We start from the raw sequence: 23,840 nt of genomic DNA, 5'->3' as shown, positions 1-23,840 counted from the left end.
AGCAACACGACTGTATTTATTACGCTCTAAAAGCACGAGAGTTCAGATTACCACTGCAGCTCAAGAGCTTTAAAATGATGTGAAATGAATGATTAACTTTCTTAAAGCTGATCACACTGGGGTGAGAAGAAGCTCTTTGAAGTGCTTTCTTCTGAAGAGAGATCTGTGCGAGAACGACTGCATGGCACAAAGTTAATCATAATGTGTTGTTTTGAGGGTAGAGCAAGTTGGCTCTGCTACTCGAAGGGTTTTTTATTGTTCTCTGAGAGCATAATAGAGATCTCAGTTATGTTTCTTTGAAGTATCAGCTGTTTCTCCTGATATACAGTAAGAATAAAGAGCTATAAGATGTGAATGTGGACAACAAAATCTTACATCATTGATACTGGAAGAATTTGAGAAAGTTTATATTGAGATTTATTATTGCAGACTTTGGTATCTTGTCAAATCTGATTTTTTTTATCTTGTTTTTTGAGGTCTTGTTTATCAAGATCTGGATCTCAGTTCCCATGTGAGATTTCTGGGGGCTTTTTCTTGCAGGAGAAACATCTAAGTCTTAAAATATCTAAGGCTTAAACAAAAGTCTCCATTTGCTCTCATTTTAATGTCATTCTTGTCTAGGAGACAAGTGAGATATCTTTTGTGTTTTGTTGTTCTCTAGAGGTATTTATATCTGTTGTAAAAACAGTTCGTTGAGCTGTTTGTGTGTGTGTGAGAGAGAGAGAGAGAGAAAGAGAGAGAGCAGGGCCTTGTGAATTGATTGATTTACACAACTTGGTTAAGCTGTTTTATCTTTGTTTTGTGGACTTTTACGTTGTTGAAAAGCAGTGATTCGGAAGTTCAACCTTAAACATAAAGGTTCTTCATTAGCGTATAAGAACCATCAATGGAACCTTTTCGTTACACAAAAGTGTCTTTAGTGGAAAAAGTGCAAATGGTTCTTTTAAGAACCGTGCACTGAAAGGTTATTTGGGGAACCCAAAATGGTTCTTCAGAAATAATGGAGAAAACTCCCTTTTGGAGTTTTTTGTTTGGTTTATTGTGAATGTGAAGTAAAAAAAGTTGATGTATGAACAACTGGCCTAGATTGGAACGTTCAACATACACACACGCACACACAAACACACACCCACTCCAATCACTCCTTGCCGAGTGCTTATACAAAGCTTCTTCAAACTAGTCAAACACTGCTAAGCTTCTTGCACAGCAAGCAGCCTGATCTATTGACATTTCGTTTTTCGAATGGGCTGAAGTTTAGATTGAAGCGCCCCCAAGTATATTGAGATTCCCGTTCGTGTTTAAAGTGGTTGTGACTCAGCTCGTGGCACATTCTTGCTGCAAAAATCCTGAAATAGAGCGGCCCGTTACTGCGTGTCAGCAGCGTCCAGACTCCACTCCAGATGAGATCACCTGGGGGGTGGAAAGGTGCTTGCGTCAGTGAGTTGGAAAATAATAGATGAGTTAAATCACTCTCATATGTTACAGGGCTCTGAAATACAGCCGTCAGCTCACTGTCTCCATAAGGACAGAATGTGCCCCACTGTCTAGCTGTGCCTCACAGGTTTACGTTCTCCAAAACACCTACCATCTCCTCTCATCTCTTTACTGTTTTCATTTATGAGATGCCTTTATGTGCCAAGTATTTATATAAGGCTGTAGCTTCCTGTAGACGTATATACAAAGGGGGAGCTCATTACCGTCGAGTCAGTCTCAGCTGACTTCACTGAATCGCAACTTTCCATGCCACTCTTTTCCTCTCCGTCTGAGCTCGGCTGGAATCTGTTGGGACAGTGTGTGTATGTCCACATCCTCTTGCGTGTTGCCAAGGTTGTCTTTTTTTTCTGTTTGCGGCTCCTGCGTGGTTCACCATCTCTGCACTTTTGAGATGAATTACATATTCATGCTGGCATAGTTTGTCTGAGGCCACGCTGGTTATGTAAGCGCTGGTGTGGAATTAATTTACTGTTTTGTGCGCTGTGCCACTTTTCCCTCCGACTGCATTGCATATCTGCTCTGGGATTTCAGTTTGATCATGAGACTGATGATTATGGTTTGTCAGAAACACCGCAGGATTATTTATTTGTCTCTTTCTGCTGATGTTTGGTTCAGAAAGCTTTGTGAGAAGGCAGAGAAGCCATTTTGAGGAAATCAATAACCACAGCCAGTAAAGAAATTCTTTTGACTTCAAGAACTCGAGTACGTATCTATTGTCTATTTAAAAACCAAAGAACCCATTATTCCCTCAAGAAACAGAGGCAAAACAAAGCTTTCTATAACTAAATGAATTTTTATTTATTTTCCTTCAATGTAAAAAAAATATCTTTAGAAATGTACGGTAAAGTGGCAGCTGTGGTTGCCAGAAACTCACCATAAAATATACAGTGATAGCATTTCTTGTATTACAGGATGGAATATCGGTGCCTATATATTTTGTTATAACTGAAATGGTAATCAAGTAATGTAATGCTAATTTTAAAATACTTTTTACCTGAAAATGTACTGATAACCATTAGAGTTATCGAAGTTATATGGTAAAAATGACAGTAAAATTTAAAGTACATTTAATGTGATGTTAACCCATTTACAATTTTTTTTTTTTTTGCATGGTGAAGTATTTTACAGTTAGGCTATTTAATATGATTTTTACTGTATAGCATTTTACTGTATTTTCCTATAAAATCATGTAATTTGACAGTGTATCGAATAGCGTCAAAAATACCATATTTTCATCAATTTTTGGACACTGATTTCTCAATCGGGCTGCATTATACAGTATACTGTGATTATACAACTAATCTGGATAAGTATTTGAGATCATTTTTTAATGTTTCAAAACCTTTTAAATTTGAATAAACATTAGCTTACAGTCATTTCTGCTGGGCAGTAGCTAGTCCTTATGTTCTTTTCTATTAAAAAAACTTTCTGTCCTCTTCCCTGTTTATAGCGGAAGGTCTGGATTTCACTCTGATGGATCAGTATCTTCAGACTGTACTCGGTACATATATATTAAAAAAAACTCCATCACTTTATTACCATCCTATCTGTGGCATCTCCTTAAAATGGCCACTCTCAAAGTAATAACAATGAGGTAGAGCCACAGCTCCTCTCCGTTCTGCTGTTATTCCAAGTGTCTGTTTCTGACCACTGGATTGAACTGAATAATCATTAGTGGTTGGAAATTCCTACCGTGGCATAGAGCAGCTGACTCAGAAACAACTGGCTCCTGGATGTTACATGGCCGTTCCCACGCTGGATGCTTTTCTACTGCTTGCAAATGCCCAGAATCGCAATGGGTCAGATTGACCAAGTATTGTTGACCACAGTGTCTCGCGTAGCCAGACTCTCAGCATAAGGCCTGCATTTTGCTGCAAAAACCAGCTTAGAAAAATTTGGCTCAGTAGTGTTAGACGGTACAGAAAAATAGTGCAAAATGTATGTACATCAGAATCTTTTCAAACCCTAAAAAGTACCATAAGTAGGCTACTTATTATCTCACAGCCATAACTCAAAGTAGAATATACAATTTTGCATGTGGTTGTCTAGTTTACCTTCTGCAAACTGCCTCAATTCTGAGAAAAATCTGTCACTAATATGGCAAGTCCAGTGATTTAGTTCTTATTTAAAAACTCTTTAGTTTTTGTATGCATCTCAACTAGGGTTGGATATCGTTTTTTTTGTTCGCTTTCGCTTTCGTTTTTTTTTTTTTTTTTTTTACGATACCGGTGCCAAATTGATACTTTTACCCTAATCACAACCCAGTAACTTGCAGTCATAGCCTGAATTAGTTTGCTTTACTCGTAAAATTGCCTTAGAGTGCCCCATTATGCTATTTTAAACATTCCTAATTTTGTCTTGGAGGTCTCCTACAATGGGTTTACATGCATCCAAGGTCAGAAAACACTTTAATTATTTCATTATATACATTACAGTATCATCTTGTTTCTCACAGTGCCTAAAACGGTTCGATAAAGGATTTTGTTTCTCTAAATCCCTCCTTTTCGAGAGCCTGATTGGTCTCCTCATCCTTTGGAAGTGCATGCAAAGTGGATTTACTTTCACAGCGTCTTTGAAACTGTGCAGACCTTACGTTCACACAAACCTATATTACTGAATTAAATTGAACTGAATTATATATACTATATTTTATACTGTTACTATACTATACCTTAATTTGACAAATTGGACTCAGAACCATAAACAACTGTTTCATAACTTGAAATACTTTCATGTTTACCTCTAAATTGCATATTTTGTGTGAACATAGTGTAATAATGAAGGTGATTTTTTTTAATTTATTTAAAAAAAACAACTTTTTTATAGATTACTGTGATGCTTGCACTCAATCTACTTTATACCAGTCAGACCATGGGAGGTTGTTCCTGCTGGCAGATGCTTTGTAATGGGCTCTAGGGTTGGCGTCTGGGCCTGTGCCAGTGAGTCTAGCACTGCTCACTGGGTAAAACAAAATGTCCACTGTTGATTGGCAGGTAGTGTCAGTCCAGATGGCAGCAGCTCCTGTGTAGTATTGTGCAAATACCGTCGCCTGCTGCATCTCATTCTGGAGTTCGAGGCAGCCGGCTCTTTTCTGAAAGGCTCTCGCTGGATGAGATGCCTCGGACAGTGAGAGGTTGTCTTCGGGAGGTTTGTGAGGCTGTTCGGGGCCCCTGTTCAGGGGGGCCTTTAATAGAGCCCATATGCTTTGAGATGCTAAAGAGCCGACCAGCCCCTTGTCTTCTCAAACTTTGAGTTTCCCTCTCTCACTCATCCTTTTATGGATTCCTTTACTTCACTCAAGCCTTCCCCTCCCTCCGACTTATTTATGCATGTTCAAGAACACTCCACCTGCTCAGGTTTTAATTTGTCTTTCTTTTATGGTCTATCTATCATTCATTGTCCCTCTCTTTCCTCTCTTCTCTGTGAAGTTCTCGCTCTGTTTTTGTTACAAACTCCGGCTCCCTCCCCCTCTCGCCCTCTCTCACCCCAGGCAGTGCACATGTAGGCCTCAAGTGTCATGGCAACAGCCCCAAACAGAGCCAAAAGCCAAAAGCCTGTAACAGCAACAGGTTGGCAGTGAAACAAGCAGGACCAATAACGCTTGTTCTACAGGCAGTGTTTCCCTTCCGCTTTTAATGCGATCCAGCATTTCAACAAAGAAATATACAGTTAATTGAGTTGAGAAGGAGAGCTACAGGGATTTACTGTGAAAAATGAGTAGCTTTACACAGAATTTAACAGCAGCCATGTGGTCTCTGGGAATCGGTGTTGTAGTGCCATTGTAGAAGAGATTTCGATTTTGAGTGAATTCACTAGTGAATAAAATTTCTAATAAGTTTGAAAATCTTAAGGCCTGTTCACACCAGACCAGCTCACTCGAGTCCGAGTTGAGACCGAGACCAAAGACAGTCGAGACCAAGACCAGAGAGGTTAGATAACCTAAGGTTGGGTCTCAAACCAGACTAAAAGATATCTTCAAGAATATGTAAAATATTTGAAGGTAACAATAAAATTGTTCCACCATACTGAAAACAGTAAACCAAATATACCATGGAATCATATACACTGTAATGGTAAAAAGGCCACATAGTGGTGTAGGGAATTTTATAATGATTATTACTTACAATTGTTACAATCAGTAAGTGCTCTTTCACAGAACATTACTGCACACGATTTCTGTGTGGCTCTTATATGCAAACTGAATTATGGATGATAAGGCAGACATTTTCAATACATAGTTGAGCTAGAGACGTCACATCTGACCTGGGTCCTGCTGCATTTGCGTGCCGCGAACATTATAGTCTCAAGTCATGCGCAGTTGCGCACAAGAAAGTCAGCAATCATTGGACGTTTCAATCAAACAACAATTTAAAGAAATATTAACATACAGTAGTAATCATGACATATTTTGAATGGGACTCGAGTGGACTCGGGAATAAGTCCGAGTCCCAACTCCCAATATGTTCGAGGATGAGTCAATTCCGAGTCAAAATGCACACGAGTCCATGTTAAGACCGAGTCCATTAAAATATGGTCTCGAGACCGAGTCTCGACTGCACAACACTGCCGATAACTGCCATGATAACTATATTAGTGTTACAATATTGTTCTGTTTATTAAGCGCGCGCTGCAGTTTTGTTGTCGTCTGCGTGAAATGCTCTTGCTCTTTAAAGGATCAGGATCAGGAAGGATTCTGATTGGCTGTCGGTGTTCTTATCGTTCATCAGCTGGAAAAAATCATTCTGGAGCAGTTATCGTTATAGTTGTGGTGTGGACTATGCTATTTTTTATATTTAGAGCGATTTTTTTTTTTTTTTTTTTTTTTAGAGTTAGAGTTAGAGTTAGAGTTAGAGTTATCGTCGGTTATGTGAACGGGCCTTTAATATGTTGTTTTGTTTCATCATTCAAGTCCCAATAATAAAAGTCATAAATAGATAGATTTACTGTTCCTTCTGTAAAACAAATTTTATGCTTCAGTAGTTTATCAAGATTTTAGTACAAAATTGATGAGAATGAATAACAGAAATTTAAATTCGCATATTGCACGGGACTTGAAGATCGTATTTATATACGTTTTGTGGGGAACATTTTATGTGGCCAAGAGTAAATGGAACAGTTTTCACAAACCGGAGAGCTATCCGACCAGGTGTATTTTTATTTTTATTACCATGAGAACCTGACACATCCAAACAAGTATTGTAAAGACATCATAAAGAAGTTAAGAAGACTCTCGTCTTCCTTATCAATAAATCATACACACACTCCCTGTTCCCATTCTGCTTTGTTTTCTTGACACAAGAGAATTTTACACACATAATTAATGACAACACACTCAGTGCTTTTGTACATGTGCCAGAAAGAATAATCCTTATTCTCAGACCGCAAAGCTGTGAAAGTGTGATCGGTGACTCATTGTCATCCTTCAGTATAATACTCCTGACTGAGAAATAAAGGGATGAAAGAAGATACTAATTCAGTCCGTTAGATCACTTCAGTACACAATCTGAGGAGGATATTTGGGTCCACTGATGGTAATGACTCCCTCTCTCTTGCGCCATTGACTCTATTATTGCAAATGCGTCATTCATGACTAAACTCTGTTCCTCCAGACTTGGGCGCCAGACTGGCCAACAGCGAAATTCAATTTATCAAGTCTTTAGCTAATTTATTTGAGCCCGTCGTCTTGCGCATTAGCTGATAAGGACAGTGGAGGATATATGTAAAAAGTGACTGACATCCACATTCCTGAAGCTGTATCCTATATTGTATATTTCTACTGTGCACTAAACGTTTGTTATTGTGTAGACAAGCATGTACAATTGAGTATTCATTTTAGTTCTGTCATAGTAGATTAAAAGAATACTATCAATCTCACTTTTTTCTATAATTAATCTCGTTCACTTCTTGCTAATATAGCCATGCTCTATATAGGAATTTGAGAATGAGTGAACAAGTCAGCGATTTCGGACAAAGCAACAGAGCCAACAACGAAGGTTGTTTCCTGAGCTGGAGTCAATCCAAACTCGACAGGGCTAAGCAAAGTTGAGGAATCCACTCTTCTAGTGTAGACTCCCTATCACTAGCGAACACAGAGAGCCACTTCATACTGAATTGAATTCTCTTTTGCATCTGAAGGCAATGGCACACTAAGCCGACGTCAGAGAACTAGCGGTGGTGAAAGCAGACTGTGTCGTCACATCACATTGGCTATGTCTGGGCCAAAACTCTGCACCTAAACACCGCAAAGACACACTACTGCATTTTCGTTTAAAAACGGAGACCTTTTGCTACGTTTGCACCTCCCGTCCAGACTAAAACGGAAAAACGAAGACTTAAAAGGGAGAAGTTTAGAAACGCTGCAGCTACTTTTTGCGTTTTGAATCTCCAGAGGGCGTTTCAGTGAAGACGGGACAAAACGGAGGACTTTAGAAACGATGACGCTGAGGCTGACGCTCGGCTCTATGATTGTCATCAGTCATGACGTGTCCTTCACTGATTCGTCAGCCACAAACGGCACACGCATGCCCAGTGTTGGTGAATGGTCTCGTGATCCACGTTTTAAGTCGGTTTAATGTGGACGGAGATCAATTCTAACATGCAGATAAAACGCTGGTGTGGACGGAGATCATATTCGCTTTAATTCTCCGTTTTTAAACGAAAACACAGTAGTGTGGACTGGCCTAAAGGTGACTGCCAGCCAGAGATGTATAGTAACGAAGTAGAACTACTTAAGTACTGTACTTAAGTACTAAAATGCTGTATCTGTACTCTACGAGAGTATTGTTTTTTTCTCATACTTCTACTTTTATTTCAGTAGATATTTTCAATGAAATTAATACTTTTACTTCAATAGTTTTTTTTTAATGTTCTGCTAGTTACTCGTTACAATTATAAAAAATTTACGAATCATTCGTTGCAAGTTGGCTTTCATGCTGCCTAAATCACACGCCAGTTTTATAGGGTAATGGTATTTGACACACACATTGACTAATGCAGGTGTTGTCCTGCAATGAAATTTTTTTTGGCGGCCGCCAAAGCAAATTTGTATCCCGCCAAAGCGCCTTATTTGATTGCTAGTTCAAACTTTTGACTGCTTTCTTTGATAATTACATGACACAATACTTGTACTTTTACTTTTAGTACTTAAGTAGTGAATTTTAAAATAGGCTACTTGCAATACTTAAGTACAAAGAATGTTGAATAATTTAGTACTTCTACTTAAGTGTGGTGCTTAAAGAGCACTTCAACTTCTACTCAAGTCACTTTTTTGATGGATCACTTGTACTTTTACTCAAGTCCGGGTTTCTAGTACTTTATACATCTCTGCTGCCAACTAGCATGAGTGTAAGGAAATAACGGTCTATATCAGCAGGTGTCAGTAGTCTGTTTTCATCATTCAAAGGGACACCAAACCGAGGATTGCAGATTACAGTCCTAAAACATAGCAGGAAGGATTGGTGTGTTTACGGCCCTTGTCACAGTTAAAACACTTAAATGAATAAGAGTATAGGCATGTACTGTGTCTCTAGCCAAAGGATGCCAGAAAAAAACATTAAAGTGTTAGTTTCTTTACAATTTGGAGTACCCTAATCCTAATCCAGAAAACTGTATAAAACAAACACAGTAGTATATGCAAATTGAGATTTAGCATTAGTAAGCACCATACTAGCAGCATAAAGGGCAATGATTATGATTTATAATCTTCTGAATGTAGATCATTCCTATAATCATTAGCACAATTGATAAAAACAAAACACTATATTACCTTTTATATTTTTAGGTCTCATTAGTTGTAATTGTGGCATTCTTTTTTGTGGTAAACTAAAGAGCAGTCTAATTAATTGCGTTGTTTGGCTTTTTGTACTAACTGTAAATTGCTAATTTCCCTCTTCCTAAATAACAAATACTATGTTAATTAAGTTTAATTACTGCTACAATTACTCTCCATGGCATTTATGAATAATTCATGAGCACACACACACCTTGTAATTGCAGCAACCTAATTAGAGCTGTTTTCAAAGTAGGTCCTTCAGATCACTAACAGTATGTTTAGTTTTCTGTTGCGGTCATGTGACCATGATCTTTTTTCGGTGTGTTTGTAAATGTAATCGTGAGTGTTTTTGTATCATTGTGTACGTTATCTGATGGAGGGGACAATACGAGTGCAGCTGGCAGGAAGCAGAGGAGCAGAGCGGCCGTTTGGAGATCTCTCTGGGGGGTTTGGACGTGTGACTGAAACAGGACACTGATTCATATCTAGAAATGATAGAGATGTACATTAGTGCTAGATGATGGGCCGTGTAAAAGGAAAATATTTTTTTTATTTTATTAAAAAAAAGTATATTTTTAGAGCAGAGAAGTTGTCTTTTTTGTCGTCAGACTAGTTTTGTGGGCAAACAGCGAATTATTCATCACATATTCATTTTTATTGCTGACTTTCTGTCAAATTTCAGTCATTGAAATAAAAAATAAATATTGGAAGAAAAAACTTGAAAAATCTTGCCTTGGCAAATAACTAATATAAATGTAAGTTGAAGTTCTAAAATTACTAAAACTAAATAAAAAATTTATAAAAAATATATTCTAAACTAATACAAAGGTAAAACTGAAAGTATAAAGCCATTTAAAAAATAATAAATAATAATTGTAAATTAATAAAATGTAGCAAATGACTTTTGTTTAGATGGTTTCTGGCTCTATCTGCTTATTTTTTTTGTACATCATCAACATAAGCAGACAACAAGAGGGAAACAAGTTTTTTTTTTCTGTTTATTCAAGATAACAGTCTGTCAAACTGCTTGCAGCTCCATGCAAACAATGAGGACACGTTACCGTCCTGTCTTAGCATCCCTGCAGAGACATTGTGCAAGTGACCACGTTTACATGCAACATTATGCAACAAATGCTGTAGATAAGTTGCAATTTACCCTGGGACATTCTGTTAAGGAATAAAAATGAGTGACTCAAAGGAGAGCAGGAAGGAAGAAGAATGATTAAAAGAAACTAAAGGAATGGATAGAGTGACTAATGAGAAAGACTAGAAGGTCATCAGGGCATAGAGATCCCTTAAGAATGTAAATACACACAACTGACCGCTTCAGTCCTCACATGTTCCTGCTTCAAAAGCTTCATAATCGTTAAACACATTATCACAAGTTTCACTGATTACTTTATCATTTTCACTTGAGCACACTGAGACTATGCAGTTCGTGCTTTTCCCTATTTAATGCACAAGGAGTCATTCTTGTGGATTAATTGTCTGCTTTCCATGGGCCACATTTATCCAAGTATGTACTTTTGTCCGCTCTATTTTTGTTGAACAAGCACACTGTGTTAATGAGGATGTGTGGTTACTTGCAGATGAGGTAGTAGATGAGGTCAGCATTTCCTTCGTGCTGTTTCCTGTTTCTGTGGATGTGAGGGTTGTGTGATGTAACGTTTATGAAAACGGTCTTGTTTTGACCTAAAACCTTAAATCAGTTGATTCTATAATGATGTATGCACAGTTAAGGGAAAAAGCTTGCCTTTATCAAAATAAAAGCTTTGTTGTTGGACGCCATAATGTCATGTCTAACTTCTCAATGGAAAGAGGCTTTGATCGGGATCATCACACACATCAAATATCCTGCACTTGAACCAAACAGAGAGACTAAATGTGATTAAGGGTTTAGGGATTTCTGCCCGGAGATTTGGAGCTCTGCTGGGTTCCAGGCTCCTGGCATTCCGTCCCATTCTGCTCCAGACTCCACAGAGAAACTCCGTGATTCCCAGGGGATTCACACCTCGCCGCTAATCCTTTCCGGTGGCGCTATTAAGACTTATCATAACGAGATTTCAGCCACAGCCACCTCGCTGTGGAATTTGATTAGAAACACCTGCAGAAGAGAGATGCACTATTCTCTCACTGTCAAGATCAAAGACTGAGAGTGAGAGAGATGCGATTGTTTTAACCATCAGTTACAGCAGGACAGAACAGCCTGACATATGTCAAATGTGTAATACAGGGACTTTCAAACTGGGAATGCTCTGTGGAAAGCTTTACAACTAATAGGGGAAATATAAAAAAGTGTATTTGTATATAAATAATGCTCAAATAATGCTGTCTGCATGGTGTCTGGTTTAACAAATACCCAGAAAACAAATTTAGGTTCTAGGAACGTTCTGGAAACGTTAGTTTTTGGTTCCCAGAACGTTCCCTTAAAGGTTAAGGGAACGTTCCCGGAACATTCTTCTTGCGTTATAAAAATAGAACCTAAAAATAACCTACATGGAACGTTTATAACGTTCTTGTTTGGTTCCCAAAAAAATAACCTCATGGGACCATTCGGGAACGTTAGGGGAACGTTCTGTGTTTGCTACACAATAAATAATATAATCATTTTTTTAAAATTATTTACAGAATTTCACAGTGTCATGGTACTTTCTAAAATTCCATAATTCTATTGACAGCTATTTTAATGTTTGTAACAGTTACAGTTCCAAATATTTTTTCATATAATATTCTACACATTGTTTTTATCACAGTATACATTTTGTATAGCTGCCTGTGCCTATATATATTTTAGAAAGGGGTTAGATTTGTCATTGAAATATCAAACAAACAGCACTAGTGTACTCTGTAATTAAATTGTTTCACAAAAAAAGATGTTTCAAATGATTAAATATGATATAATAGGGCATTTGTACACAACATGTAAGGGTATTAGGACCTATTCACCTCTAAAGCACAGCAAACCTAAGTGACTACTTTTGTGATCTCAGACTGCGATGAGGAGTGAGATCTGGAGGTCGAGTCTCTCCGGCAGGTTTTGAAGTTTGCAGGGTTGTGCGGGGCCGATCCTAAGGGGATGTTCTCATTATTTTATCACAGTCTGTGGGAGAATGTTCAGGGTTATGATAATTGGGTTAGTTTGCTTGTATGAGGTCGAGTACTGAGGCTCTGTGAGTGGTGTGGAGGCCATGCAGATCATTTTAGGGTAACAGTTGGAATCTGGGAATGAAGTAGGTTGGGTTTAACAAAGGTTGAGGAGGGGGTGGAATTAGTTGAAGCGAGTTCAGAAAGAGTGAAGTGATCCATGATGATCTCAGCACGATTAGACATTGTCTTTTTGTGGTCTTGGACTTTCTCAAGAATCTGATTTGGGCCCAAATCCCCTCACATGTGATATATTTATATGTATGAACAGCTAAAATCACAGACTGAATTCAGAATACATCTGACATTTTCAAATTTAAAAATGGAAATGGATCTGTATCTTGATTTATTATTATTTTATTTGTTTATTTTTGGCAATGTGCCTTTAGTGTGACGAATCAGTTTGCACCTTGTCTTAGATAAACCCTTTTGTAAGTTTTATTAAATGTTGTTGTTATTATTATTTTGTCGTAGTTGATGTTTATTTGCATTTAAGGATGGATTGTTGTGCACTGCAGCAGAGCCACAGAGCAGTCGTCTGGATTGGCATCGGGAACATACTTCATAAGAAGCGCTGAGGCAGAAATACCTGATAGCCACGTTAGTGGAACCATGTGCGTAAGCACTCGCAGAGAACCGCCCTGGAAACTGTTACTCTCAGCGAGTCACGCTATCCTTCTTTCTCCCCTCTCTCAAACTTTCTGTTTCATCTCCTTCACAGCACTGTTTTATCCAAGTATTCTGCTATTAATATCCACATTCTCGGCTGCGACAGAAAGATTCCTTTTGCCATGTCAATATGCACCTGGATTTATTTAGAGGAAACACAGAGGAATAGAACAAAATCTCCCCTCCGACCCAAACTATAATTGACAATAGGTGTTTAATCATCTAGAGCCATGATTATCCCTAAAGGTTTACTCCAATGAGTTCCATGTTACTGTATGTAACCGAGAATCATTTTCATCATCGTCTGAAGAATCATCATCTGTTAGCACATTTTTTCTTCATAACTTAAAGGGATACTCGACTTTTTTTGGAAATAGGCTCATTTTACCACTCCCCCAGAGTTAAACAGTTGGGTTTTACAGTTTTCGAATCAATTCAGCCGATTTTCTGATATTTAGAAGAATATCAGTAACCAGACAGTTTCTGGTCTCATTGACTTCCATAGTATATTTTTTTCCTACTATGGAAGTCAATGAGACCAGAAACGGTCTGATTACTCATATTCTTCTATATATCAGAAAATCGTCTGAATGGATTCAAAAACGGTAAAACCCAACTGTTCAACTCTGGGGGAGTTTTAAAATGAGCCTATTTCCAAAATAAGTGGAGTATCCCTTTAATGACTAAATGGTTGGTTGGGAATTTGATAGCACTACTTGTATTGATGTCTGCCTTGGATTATTTGTATTTGCTTGTATTGTTCCCAATCCCATTAATAAATCACGCTGATTAAGAACATATAAAAGAATTGGGCACACTTGGCTGAATTTATTAAATTTATTATTTACAAATCTAACATTTATATATTATATTTTACTATATTATATTATTAAACTTTTTTTTAGTTCGGTCAAAGAAAAAGCAGCCAACAAGTGACCAGCAAACAAGTAACCTCCTTCAATAATTTAAAAAGCATCCCAGGCTGCACCTCATGAAGCTGGTTGAGTGAATGTCTAAAATGAGGAATATTTGAAACCTAATCTAAGGGTGGTAATTTTTGAAGACGCTCAAATATAAGATACACTAAGGCCGTCCTTAGGGTGGTGCGACGGAATGAGGGGACCCCCCAAAGGACAAACGCACTTCTTCTAACTTACTAGGCCCCTAATTTACTAGGTTGTTTCTAATTACTTGGCCCTGAACAATTCTTGGGACTGCCCTAAGATATCCATACTTCAATTGTGTTGCTGCTACACTGTTTTTGACAGTTTGACTATACTAATGTTCTAAAATGTGAAAAATATTTCACTTGTAGTTAATATAAGAGGTTGATAATGAATTGACCATTAGGTATTCACCCAAAAATTAAATCTTCCTCACAGAGCGAAACTTGTCTATGCCCAAAAAGAACATTGTGACAGATGGGATGTTTGAAACAACAGTAACGCTGTCCTCCTGTGCTGAAGTCTGCTACTTTGACTTCATCAGAATTCAAACCTCAGCTAAAATGGCATGTGGGGGGCTGCATGTGGATGAGTGAGCAGAACTGGGAATGTCTTATGAGAAGTTTGAGTCAGAATGGCGCTGGCTTTCTCATAGCCTGTCTGTCCCTGTGGTAGTAGAGAGGTCATTGGGATGCCAGTACAGTCAGGGCGGTCTGTTCTCTCCTGGCGACTCAGACTGTGTGTTTATCCTACATGTCGCTCTTTGAAGTGCATTGGTAGTGTTTTCTGAAGTGCACTGGGGGTGTGTGTAATTGATTGGACTGGCAGGCTTTTTGCAGATTATTCCACATGGTGAGACTGCTCTTAGCACACAGCAGCAGGCTATATATATACACTCAATGCCCATCCGCAAATTAAACCCTGACACACTGATTCACACACACATAACCAATAACTGCTAATGCTCGCTTATCTCTATTTAATTGACCACCACCATTGCGCTCATTTGTTTTCCCATTATGACGATTATAAAAAAATGTTTTATCACATATTCATTTTTAAATACCGCACATAAAATGAAGATGGATATCTTATCTTAAGATGCAGATCGCTCTATCTTAAGATGAGCACGAGCGTTATACATTGTAACCCAACTTATTTTATATGTGGGGTCAAAAAAAATTGCTAGCATTTTTGATAATGTTGTGATATTTTCATATTGTGTTGTATGAATATCTGAACATGCAATATATCTAAAGCAGGAACATATTGTATTTTTACTTCATGCATTCCTTTTTTATCATTACTTAACAAAAAAAAGCAACATTTTGAACAAAAAGCTGAGAAAATTTTTTTTTAGTTTTTTTTTTTGTCAAAGACTACATCCAGATTGGGTTCTACTAAATGCATCCTTTATTGGTAAATAATGTACAAATGAATACCTTTTGAAAAGGTACCACCCCAATGACAGCTTTTATACCTTTTTTTCTTTTTTTTATACCACTTTTATTTGTGTGGCGACGTCTAAAAATGTTGTTATAAACTTTATTTTACAGGTTACATGACAATCAGCCTGTTTATGCGATGATATTTTTCCTCATCTTCCTGCCTTTTCTCTCTACAGAGTGTGTATCCTGGCCGTGTGTTCGCCATGGCTCTAGTTCAGGCACTGCCTGTGCCCACTGATCACCCAAAGCCCAGCGCTGACATCCAGCAGTGCTGCTCAGTGTCTCACTCCCCCCCCATAGCTGTGGCAGGCACCATGGGTTCTGTCAGCAGCCTGATCTCTGGACGTACCTACCAGGAGCGGCACTGCCGAGCCGCCAGCGACTTTGGAGCCAAGTATCGCAAACCCACACCTGCCATAAGCTGTTTCCGACAGCAAGAGGGCACACTGCGCAGCGCCAGCTCACAGGAGCAGCTTCTCACCAGCCAGCCTCCTTTACCTGCTAAGAACAAATCCTCTGCCCTCATCTCTGCTGGCAATGGCAACTATGGCTATTTGTGTGACGAGACAGTGGGCGACTGGAATGATAACCATGTGACCACGTGCAGCCCATCCAGTGATACTGAAGAGCCTCCTGATAACAGAGGCATGAATGGTAATATTGGTGGTCCTCCACCCAAACTCGTCCCAGTGTCAGGCAGACTGGAAAAGGTGAGTCTGGTGGTGCTTGGGAGGTAAACATAAAAAAATACAACACACATTTTTAAATTAGTGACACAACATCTTTAAAATACACACAAAATAAACACGGTTTTAAAATACCTTGACCGAAGTCCAGATATTACTCAAACGTCTTTCTCAATGTGAAATATTAGCATGATGCCGATGCAAATGCTTCAAAGGATTCTGTGAATTGTAGTGCTGTTGCCTTTTCGTGGCGTCATATTTACAGAGAACAGCTTCCTGTACAATGCACATCATCTATATGCAAAGACTACCTACCAATGAGAAACATTCTCCTCAAGTCATGCTTGCAGAGTTGGTTCCTATCTATCGGCTTGATTATCCGCATTTTCAGAATCTGACTCGGGCTCGAACTGAAAAAACATTTAAACCTTAGGCATTATTAACTGTTTACAATTGCTTAAAGACTTATTGGAAGCTTAAGCTCGCAATTATTGTAAGGTGCGTTACTTTTCTGACACAGATGTCCATTGAAAGTGCATTAATGATAATACAACAATCTTTGAACCATTTCTTTAAATAAAATGCTGTCCATCATATCATTGTCGAGGTCTCATTCATTTGTTGTAGAAGAAATGGAAGAAGGTTTTGCTGATGCTCATTTCACACAGTGGGTAGTACATCTAATTGGCTATTATTTTTAATTGATCGAGCAGAGCCTTTAATCACTGCAATACATCAATATGCCATCACTGTGATGAGTCACTGTCATCATACACATTTAACATCTCATTTACATTCAGATATGTTGGTGGCTTCACTCTTTAGCTATTTATTGTGCTTTCAAAAGTTTGGGGTCAGTAGGTTCATTCATTGATGGGGTCATTCATTTTTGATTATATGTTTAATTATTAAACCAACAACACATTAAATTGATCAAAAGTGACAGTAAAGGCATTTCTAATGTTACAAAAGAATTTAGAAAATATTAATTTATCACTGTTTCCACAAAAACATTAAGCAGCACAATTGTTTTCAACATTGATTATAATAATGTTTCTTGAGAACCAAATCCGCATATTAGAATCATTTCTGAAAGATCATGTGACACCTAAGAAGAGAAAGTTCAGCATTGCTATCACAGGAATAAAATAAAATTGAAATATTTGTATAAGAAAACACTGTTTTACATTAACCATTTACTTTGGATTGCAGAGTATGGAGAAGATACTTATCCGTCCCACTGCCTTTAAGCCTGTCGTGCCCAAAAATCGCAACTCCGTGCAGTACCTGTCTCCACGGTCAGGGGGCAGTCTGTCTGAAAGCCAGGGCAGCCTCAACCTCTTACTTCCTGGCAATGGAGCGGGGTTGGGTTGTCAGGAAAAGCGCAACTCTTACAGTGGGGGACGCAACGCACGGAGTAGCCAGTCCGTCACCATGTCCGACTCAGGCCGCAACTCCCTTTCTAGCCTACCCACTTACAGCAGCACAGGGTACAGCCTGGCACAGAGTGAAGTACCCACTGGGCACATGGAAACCGCACGCTCCGGTGGTGGCCACGGACACTCTAACTCCGACAGCGGTCGGTCATCATCCAGTAAGAGTACAGGGTCTTTAAGTGGGCGTGGCCAGCCCCTCTCAGACAGCGGATCCTGTGGCCGCTCCCCGGCTCCAGGAGAAGGTTACGAAGGCGTCATTCGGGATCTTGAGGAGAAGCTGAGGGAAAGAGACCTGGAGCTGCAGCAACTTAGGGATAACCTGGATGAGAATGAGGCAGCCATCTGTCAGGTGACAATCACTGTTTTCTACCAGTTATTAGTGTCATTTTTACAGGGAATTGTCAGATACAGTGTGTACAACCTAAGTCAAATCATGTGTCTTCTCCATGCAGGTGTATGAGGAGAAACAGAAGCGCTGCGAGCAAGAGTTGGAGGACCTTCGGCAGAGCTGTGCCTCGAAGATGAAGCAGGTGCAGCTGAAGGCACAACGGGCGCAACAGGTTCTACAGTTGCAGGTGTTTCAGCTGCAACAGGAGAAGAAGAAATTACAGGAGGACTTCTCTCAACTGCTTCAAGAACGGGAGGCATTGGAGAAGAGATGTGCCTCTTTTGAGAGGGAGCAGACTCAACTAGGCCCTCGTCTAGAGGAGACAAAGTGGGAGGTGAGACCCTTTTAGCCATGTGGTTCTATCAATGAGTAATTACTAGATTCAACGAAATTGAATGTTTCTGTCTCACAGGTGTGTCAGAAGTCAGGTGAGATTTCTCTGCTGAAGCAGCAGCTGAAGGACTTACAGGCAGATCTTGGTCAGAAGGCCAGCGAGATTGTTGCTTTGAAGGCCCAGTTGAGAGAGGCTCGTTCTGAGCTTCAAGCCAGCCAGACTCGCTCACAGGAAGCCCACGCCACAGCCCGCACTCGCACACTCGAACTCGAGGTTTGCGAGAATGAGTTACAGCGCCGCAAGAGCGAAGCGGAGCTCCTGCGGGAGAAGATGGGCCGTTTGGAGGAAGAGTCCACCCGTCTTAAAGAGGCTCTGGCGGTGCCCACATCCCAAGCTCTACCTTCTAAAGGCCAATGCATGAGCTTGCCCCTGCCCCAAAGCCGTGGGGTGATCACTCACGGGATCAGTCCCGCTTTCCGGGACAACAACAGCGAAGAGCAGATTCTAGCATATGAGAGTGATGAAGCGAAGGTGCAGCGCCAAAGCATGGACATGCTTCACGGTCTCCGTCAGCAGGTGGACCGACTGCGGGCAGAGCTGATGTACGAGAGGAGGCGGAGCGAGGACCAACTGGAGGGCTTTGACGAGGAACGCAGGGTGTGGCAAGAGGAGAAAGACAAGGTGATCCGTTACCAGAAGCAGCTGCAGCAGAACTACATCCAGATGTACCGCAGAAACCGTGACCTGGAGCGTGTGATGAGGGAACTTAGTCTGGAATTGGAGAACAGGGACATGGAGGAGTTTGACATGCGTGGCAATGAGATCCATTTTGAGGAGATCACTGCCACTGAAATCTAACCCACATCTTACTCTACCCCCTCCAAAAAAATACATCTCCACTGTGCTTGTGTGAGGAGCACCAGTCCATCTGCCGTGTCATTTGGCATGCTTCTCTACACTATTTCAGACTTGTGTTCAAGGCAAGTTATTGTTGTGATGTCCACAGAGGCCAATAAAACAGGGAATGTTTGTATTTAGACATCTTTATTATCACTTCCTGCCTCAGAAACCTGTGAGGGACTACAGATGAATGTAAAATGACTGTGAACTGCAGTTAAATGATGCCATTGATGAAGGGAAGGATGTCCTAAGAAAATGGTGCTTTGTTGCTGACAAAACCCTATAGTACAACTAGGGCTGTAATTAAGTTCAAGAAATCGGATTGGAAGTTCACAAAAGACGTGTTTTTTGTTGGAAAAACTACACATTTGAACAGAATACAGAGCTCTCGATGTTTTTTACCCCTCAAAGTTTATTTTACTACTTTGAACTACACGATATTGAAATGAGTAGCAAGATGAGACGTAATGGCCAAAGATGTTTGTAGTGTAGAGAGAACACTAGAATGCGTCCTTTGTGAACTACCTTGGACAGATTGACAAACCCAACTGTAGACCAAGGATTGGCTTATATTCAATCATATTAAGAAAAAAAATATATGAAACGGTCTATTCAATTCTTCACTCGCCTGCTACACTTTAATTTGGAAATTCTTCTTAGCAAATGTTCTTTGCGATTCATTTGATTACATAATTAAAATTGATTGGCACTTGGCAGCCTTTATTACAATCTTTTCATTAGTTCAACTTACACACAATCAGAAAAGACTGTCTCCGCACAGAAATATACTGAAATGGCTATGAGATTGAAGAACTGGAAGAAATACAGCATGTAGGGTAAGGGTTTCATGGAGTTTATCATGTCCTATAATGGAAAGAGCACAATACTCGCCTCGCCCTTTGTACCAGCATTTACACTGATGGGAAAAGATTTGGGATACGTTCTCAGACTGCAGGTAAATGTGGCCCCAAATCCGCACATGACGGTGTGAAGTCGTGATCTTTTATGTGGAATCTTCCATATGTGGTCCTAAATCTGATACAGGACAGGTCAGATGTTTAACAGTACGACCACAGTCTGAACAGTCATATTGGAATTAATGCAGCTTTTACGTCACTCTAGATCGACATTAGTCACAATTCTGAGCTCATGGGAGTCACATACTCGAAGTTATCAAGACCGTTGCTAAAAGTAGCCAGTGAAGAACAAACAGTGATGTGTCAGAGCTCATAAGTATTATATAACAGCTCTATATACAAGCAATATTGCCTGCGCATAAATCCACTGGCTGGCTTCCACGGCAAGTCACACTATGAATAAACGGATTATCACTTACTTTAATATTCTCCATGTTTACTTCCATATGACAGCATGCTGTGTGACAATCGTTTTATCTTTTTTTTTTTGCGCGTATGGTTCAGTTCAGGATCACGATCTGTTCACACGGGAATCTGATATTGGACTCATTTAAAACAACAATGTGAACACCTATCCAAAATCGGATCTGAGCAATAAATCGGAATTGAGCGCTAAGACTTGCAGTGTGACTTGCAGTGTGAACGTAGCCAAGGCACTCATTGAGCATATCATATTAGGCCACTGAAGCTGCAGTTTTGTTGCATTCATTCTTGGTGTTCTAGCTGTGCTGGTGTTGAGTCCTCCTCAGTAACATTGTGTCATTTCTTAGCCATTTACGGCACTATGCAGCAAGAACTGTCACCTCTCATCTCACAGCCCGCTGCTTACACTACATTTGATACTAATTACTGATGTAGAAGTGTTATTTTTATAATTAGATGATATATTAGCAGACATAACTAGCAAATATAGAGGCAAATATATGTTTTCATTTTTTTTTTTTTTTTGAGTTTTGCCTTGCACACTGTAAAGAGTAAATAGCATGTGTGCATGACACCGTAGCATTTCTGTGGCCAGACAGTCTGGCGTCGAGTCACGTTATGGCTTCACACAGGTCAGTGGGTTGGTTTTTCCAACCAATTCTGCGAAGTAATGACATAGTTGATGAATGCATAGATAGATATAATAGATTTACATTCAATCTGAGAAATACTAATCAAATGTTTGTGGTTATTTTGTTAAAGGGATATATACAATATAAACATTGTTTTTACTGAACAGATCCTTTAAAACAAAGTAGATATGAAAAATTAAATATATATGTGATGTATATTTTTATATATAGCACATCAAGCTATTTTGTGGTAACACAGGTAACTTTGTGGGTTTAATAAATTTGAATTGCATATTTCACACACTGTTGATCATTTGCCATCAGCTCTGATAGTATTTCATACAGTAGTTGGTGCTTTTATATTCTCTTGGAGTCTACCGCACATGTATTTATCATGTCCTTCTCTGTTAATAATATACAGCATTATCACATAAGGATTTTTGTGCATGTTGTAGAAGATTGTCAAGAACATTGCCCGACAACGAGGCAATGTTTGGGATACTAACTATTTTTTTTTTTACATCAGGGAAGACCGATAAAAAAAATTGAAATGAGGAACTCTTGACTGCAAAATCACATTTTAGCCATCTCAACCAAAGATAATATGTTACATATTTTCCAGATTCTTTTAAACAGCATATAGTTAATGCATTTACACTTTACTCAGTGCTTCCTTTTTTTTAATATAAAACAATGTGATATACTCTTCATGGTTCTACAGTAAAACAGACACTTTATTTATGCGATAATCAATTTAGTATTTTTTTTCATTCAAGGCCAAATTGTTAATATCAGTATTGGTCAGAAAGGATTACTGTTTGTGATTTAGTCTGGTCTTGTATCACTTCTGCTAATTTTAGAGAATCAAAAATATGAATTTGGCAATTTTTCTTACCTTAGATTATCATCCCTCTTGTTGTCATCATCTCTGTAGCACAGATATGTTATATGAGCGTAAGAAAACTCGTTTCACCCCTGGACATTGTCCTGTGCATCCCTCCCCCTGACATGTCAATAACAGCCCTGATGAAAACATGTAAATATTTCCTCATATTGTAATATTATTTACATATTCAATAATTTTGTTTTTACACACGCAAAAATATCAATTTTGAAGTTGTAACCACTGTGAATAGACCAAAGCAAATTAACGTTTAACCTTTTTTCCCTAGTGTATGTGCTTGTGTGTGTTTCCTTTGTCAATCTGTAGTAGCCTATTTTTAGTTATGTATGTATATTTTCATGTTGTATATTTCTTGTAAAAATGTGTTTTTAATTAAAGTCACCTCATGCCTAAGTATGGTGTTGTTTCAAATTTGGGTTTTACTGACAAGGTGAACAATTTTATTTAAAAAAAAAAAGAAAAGATTTTTTGAAAAACATTCACCATGGCTTTATTAAACATGGTAACTAAACCCTAAACCAACTTTTTTTAGTTAATGATCTTTAAGAATGGGGCTTTATTAGTGCTGATCATTGATTCGAGTAACTTTTTTGAGTTTGGGTATAAAGTATTTTAGATTTTAATTCTACAATATACGTAAAAACGTCTGAGTGCTGCCCTCTTCAATTTGAACGGTGGCTACTTGCAGTTGAATTTTCCTAATGGATGTTTGCGATTCTTCGTGACCGAAGCGGGGAGAGCTGATTATTTTAATATCCTGATTTTCGTTGGAAACTCCATGCTTCTGTTCTGTCATTCTGTGCGTGTTTGCATCATATCCATAAATAAAGGAAAGCAGGACACGATAGTTTTTTCGACTTGAACGGGCACTGCACAGACTGATCGGTGAATAACGTCAACATACCGCGAGAGCGATTAGAGATCCCGTATGCTTTTCCATCGCTCGCATACTTTGATGTCATAAGCTGATCGTTCCGTGCAGCGCGTGTTCAAGTCTAACAAGTTCAAGTTCTCGCGCATGAGTTCTGGAAATTTCTTCGACTCTCGTCTCAAGGGCCCACAAGGAAGTAATGGAATAGTCGAATAAAGTCGTTATGGGTTTTTTTTTCCCCGCACAAAACGTATTCCCGTCTCTTTATAAACTTATAGTTGAGCCACCGTAGGCACATGGAATATTTAAACATTTTCTTTAATGACTTTCTTGGCCGTCAAGTTTCAATCCTTTAGGAGCCTATAGCAGTGATCCACGTCTCAGATTTAATCAAAAATATCTTCATTTGTGTTCCGAAGACAAACGAAGGTCGTTCATTTGATACAGCATGGGTGAGTAGTGACTTCATTTTCATTTTTGGTGAACTAACCCTTTAATTCAATGGTTAGAATTGCGTTTGTAATGTTATTTTAAATATTGTTTTTAACAAGTCAGTTAGCCTAACACGTTACCTGTATGTAATACTTTAAATACTTACCTGTTTATTAGACATTTTTCGTATCCGTCTTTCGTTATTTCAATTCACTTAAATCACCGAAACAATCCATGTGGTTTTTGCTGTTCACACACTGTCATGTCAATACTGTCATGTGAAATAAAATAAAAAGTGTGGCCCACATTTACCTGCAGTTTAAATGTAGCCAAGTAGCTTTAGTAATTTGTGCATTATCAGTAGAGGTCAGAATCAGAGTAAAAAGAGCTTACATGGTGAAAACAGGCAATATTTCACTTTTTTATTTATATTCACACAATGCCTTT

The 23,840-nt window shown here is 38.9% G+C and overlaps 1 protein-coding gene across 2 annotated transcripts in view; it reads left to right on the top strand.

The window, feature by feature from the left end:
- Nucleotides 1-22,483, top strand: part of lzts2a (leucine zipper, putative tumor suppressor 2a) — a 55,213-nt gene extending 32,730 nt beyond the window's left edge. For both annotated transcript variants that reach the window (XM_039671958.2, XM_039671956.2), the window contains 4 exons: nucleotides 15,647-16,180; nucleotides 17,369-17,941; nucleotides 18,045-18,314; nucleotides 18,393-22,483. In XM_039671958.2, the coding sequence (XP_039527892.2) occupies nucleotides 15,674-16,180; nucleotides 17,369-17,941; nucleotides 18,045-18,314; nucleotides 18,393-19,172 (2,130 nt within the window). In that variant the 5' untranslated portion in view covers nucleotides 15,647-15,673 and the 3' untranslated portion in view covers nucleotides 19,173-22,483. The remainder of the gene's footprint in view (nucleotides 1-15,646; nucleotides 16,181-17,368; nucleotides 17,942-18,044; nucleotides 18,315-18,392) is intronic.
- The last annotated feature ends 1,357 nt before the right edge of the window (nucleotides 22,484-23,840 follow it).

This window comes from Pimephales promelas, chromosome 11, assembly GCF_988280905.1.
Source record: "Pimephales promelas chromosome 11, fPimPro1.hap1.1, whole genome shotgun sequence".
NCBI lineage: Eukaryota > Metazoa > Chordata > Actinopteri > Cypriniformes > Leuciscidae > Pimephales > Pimephales promelas.
The sequence above is the reverse complement of the archived record's forward strand: the minus strand, read 5'-3'. Positions and strand labels throughout refer to the sequence as shown.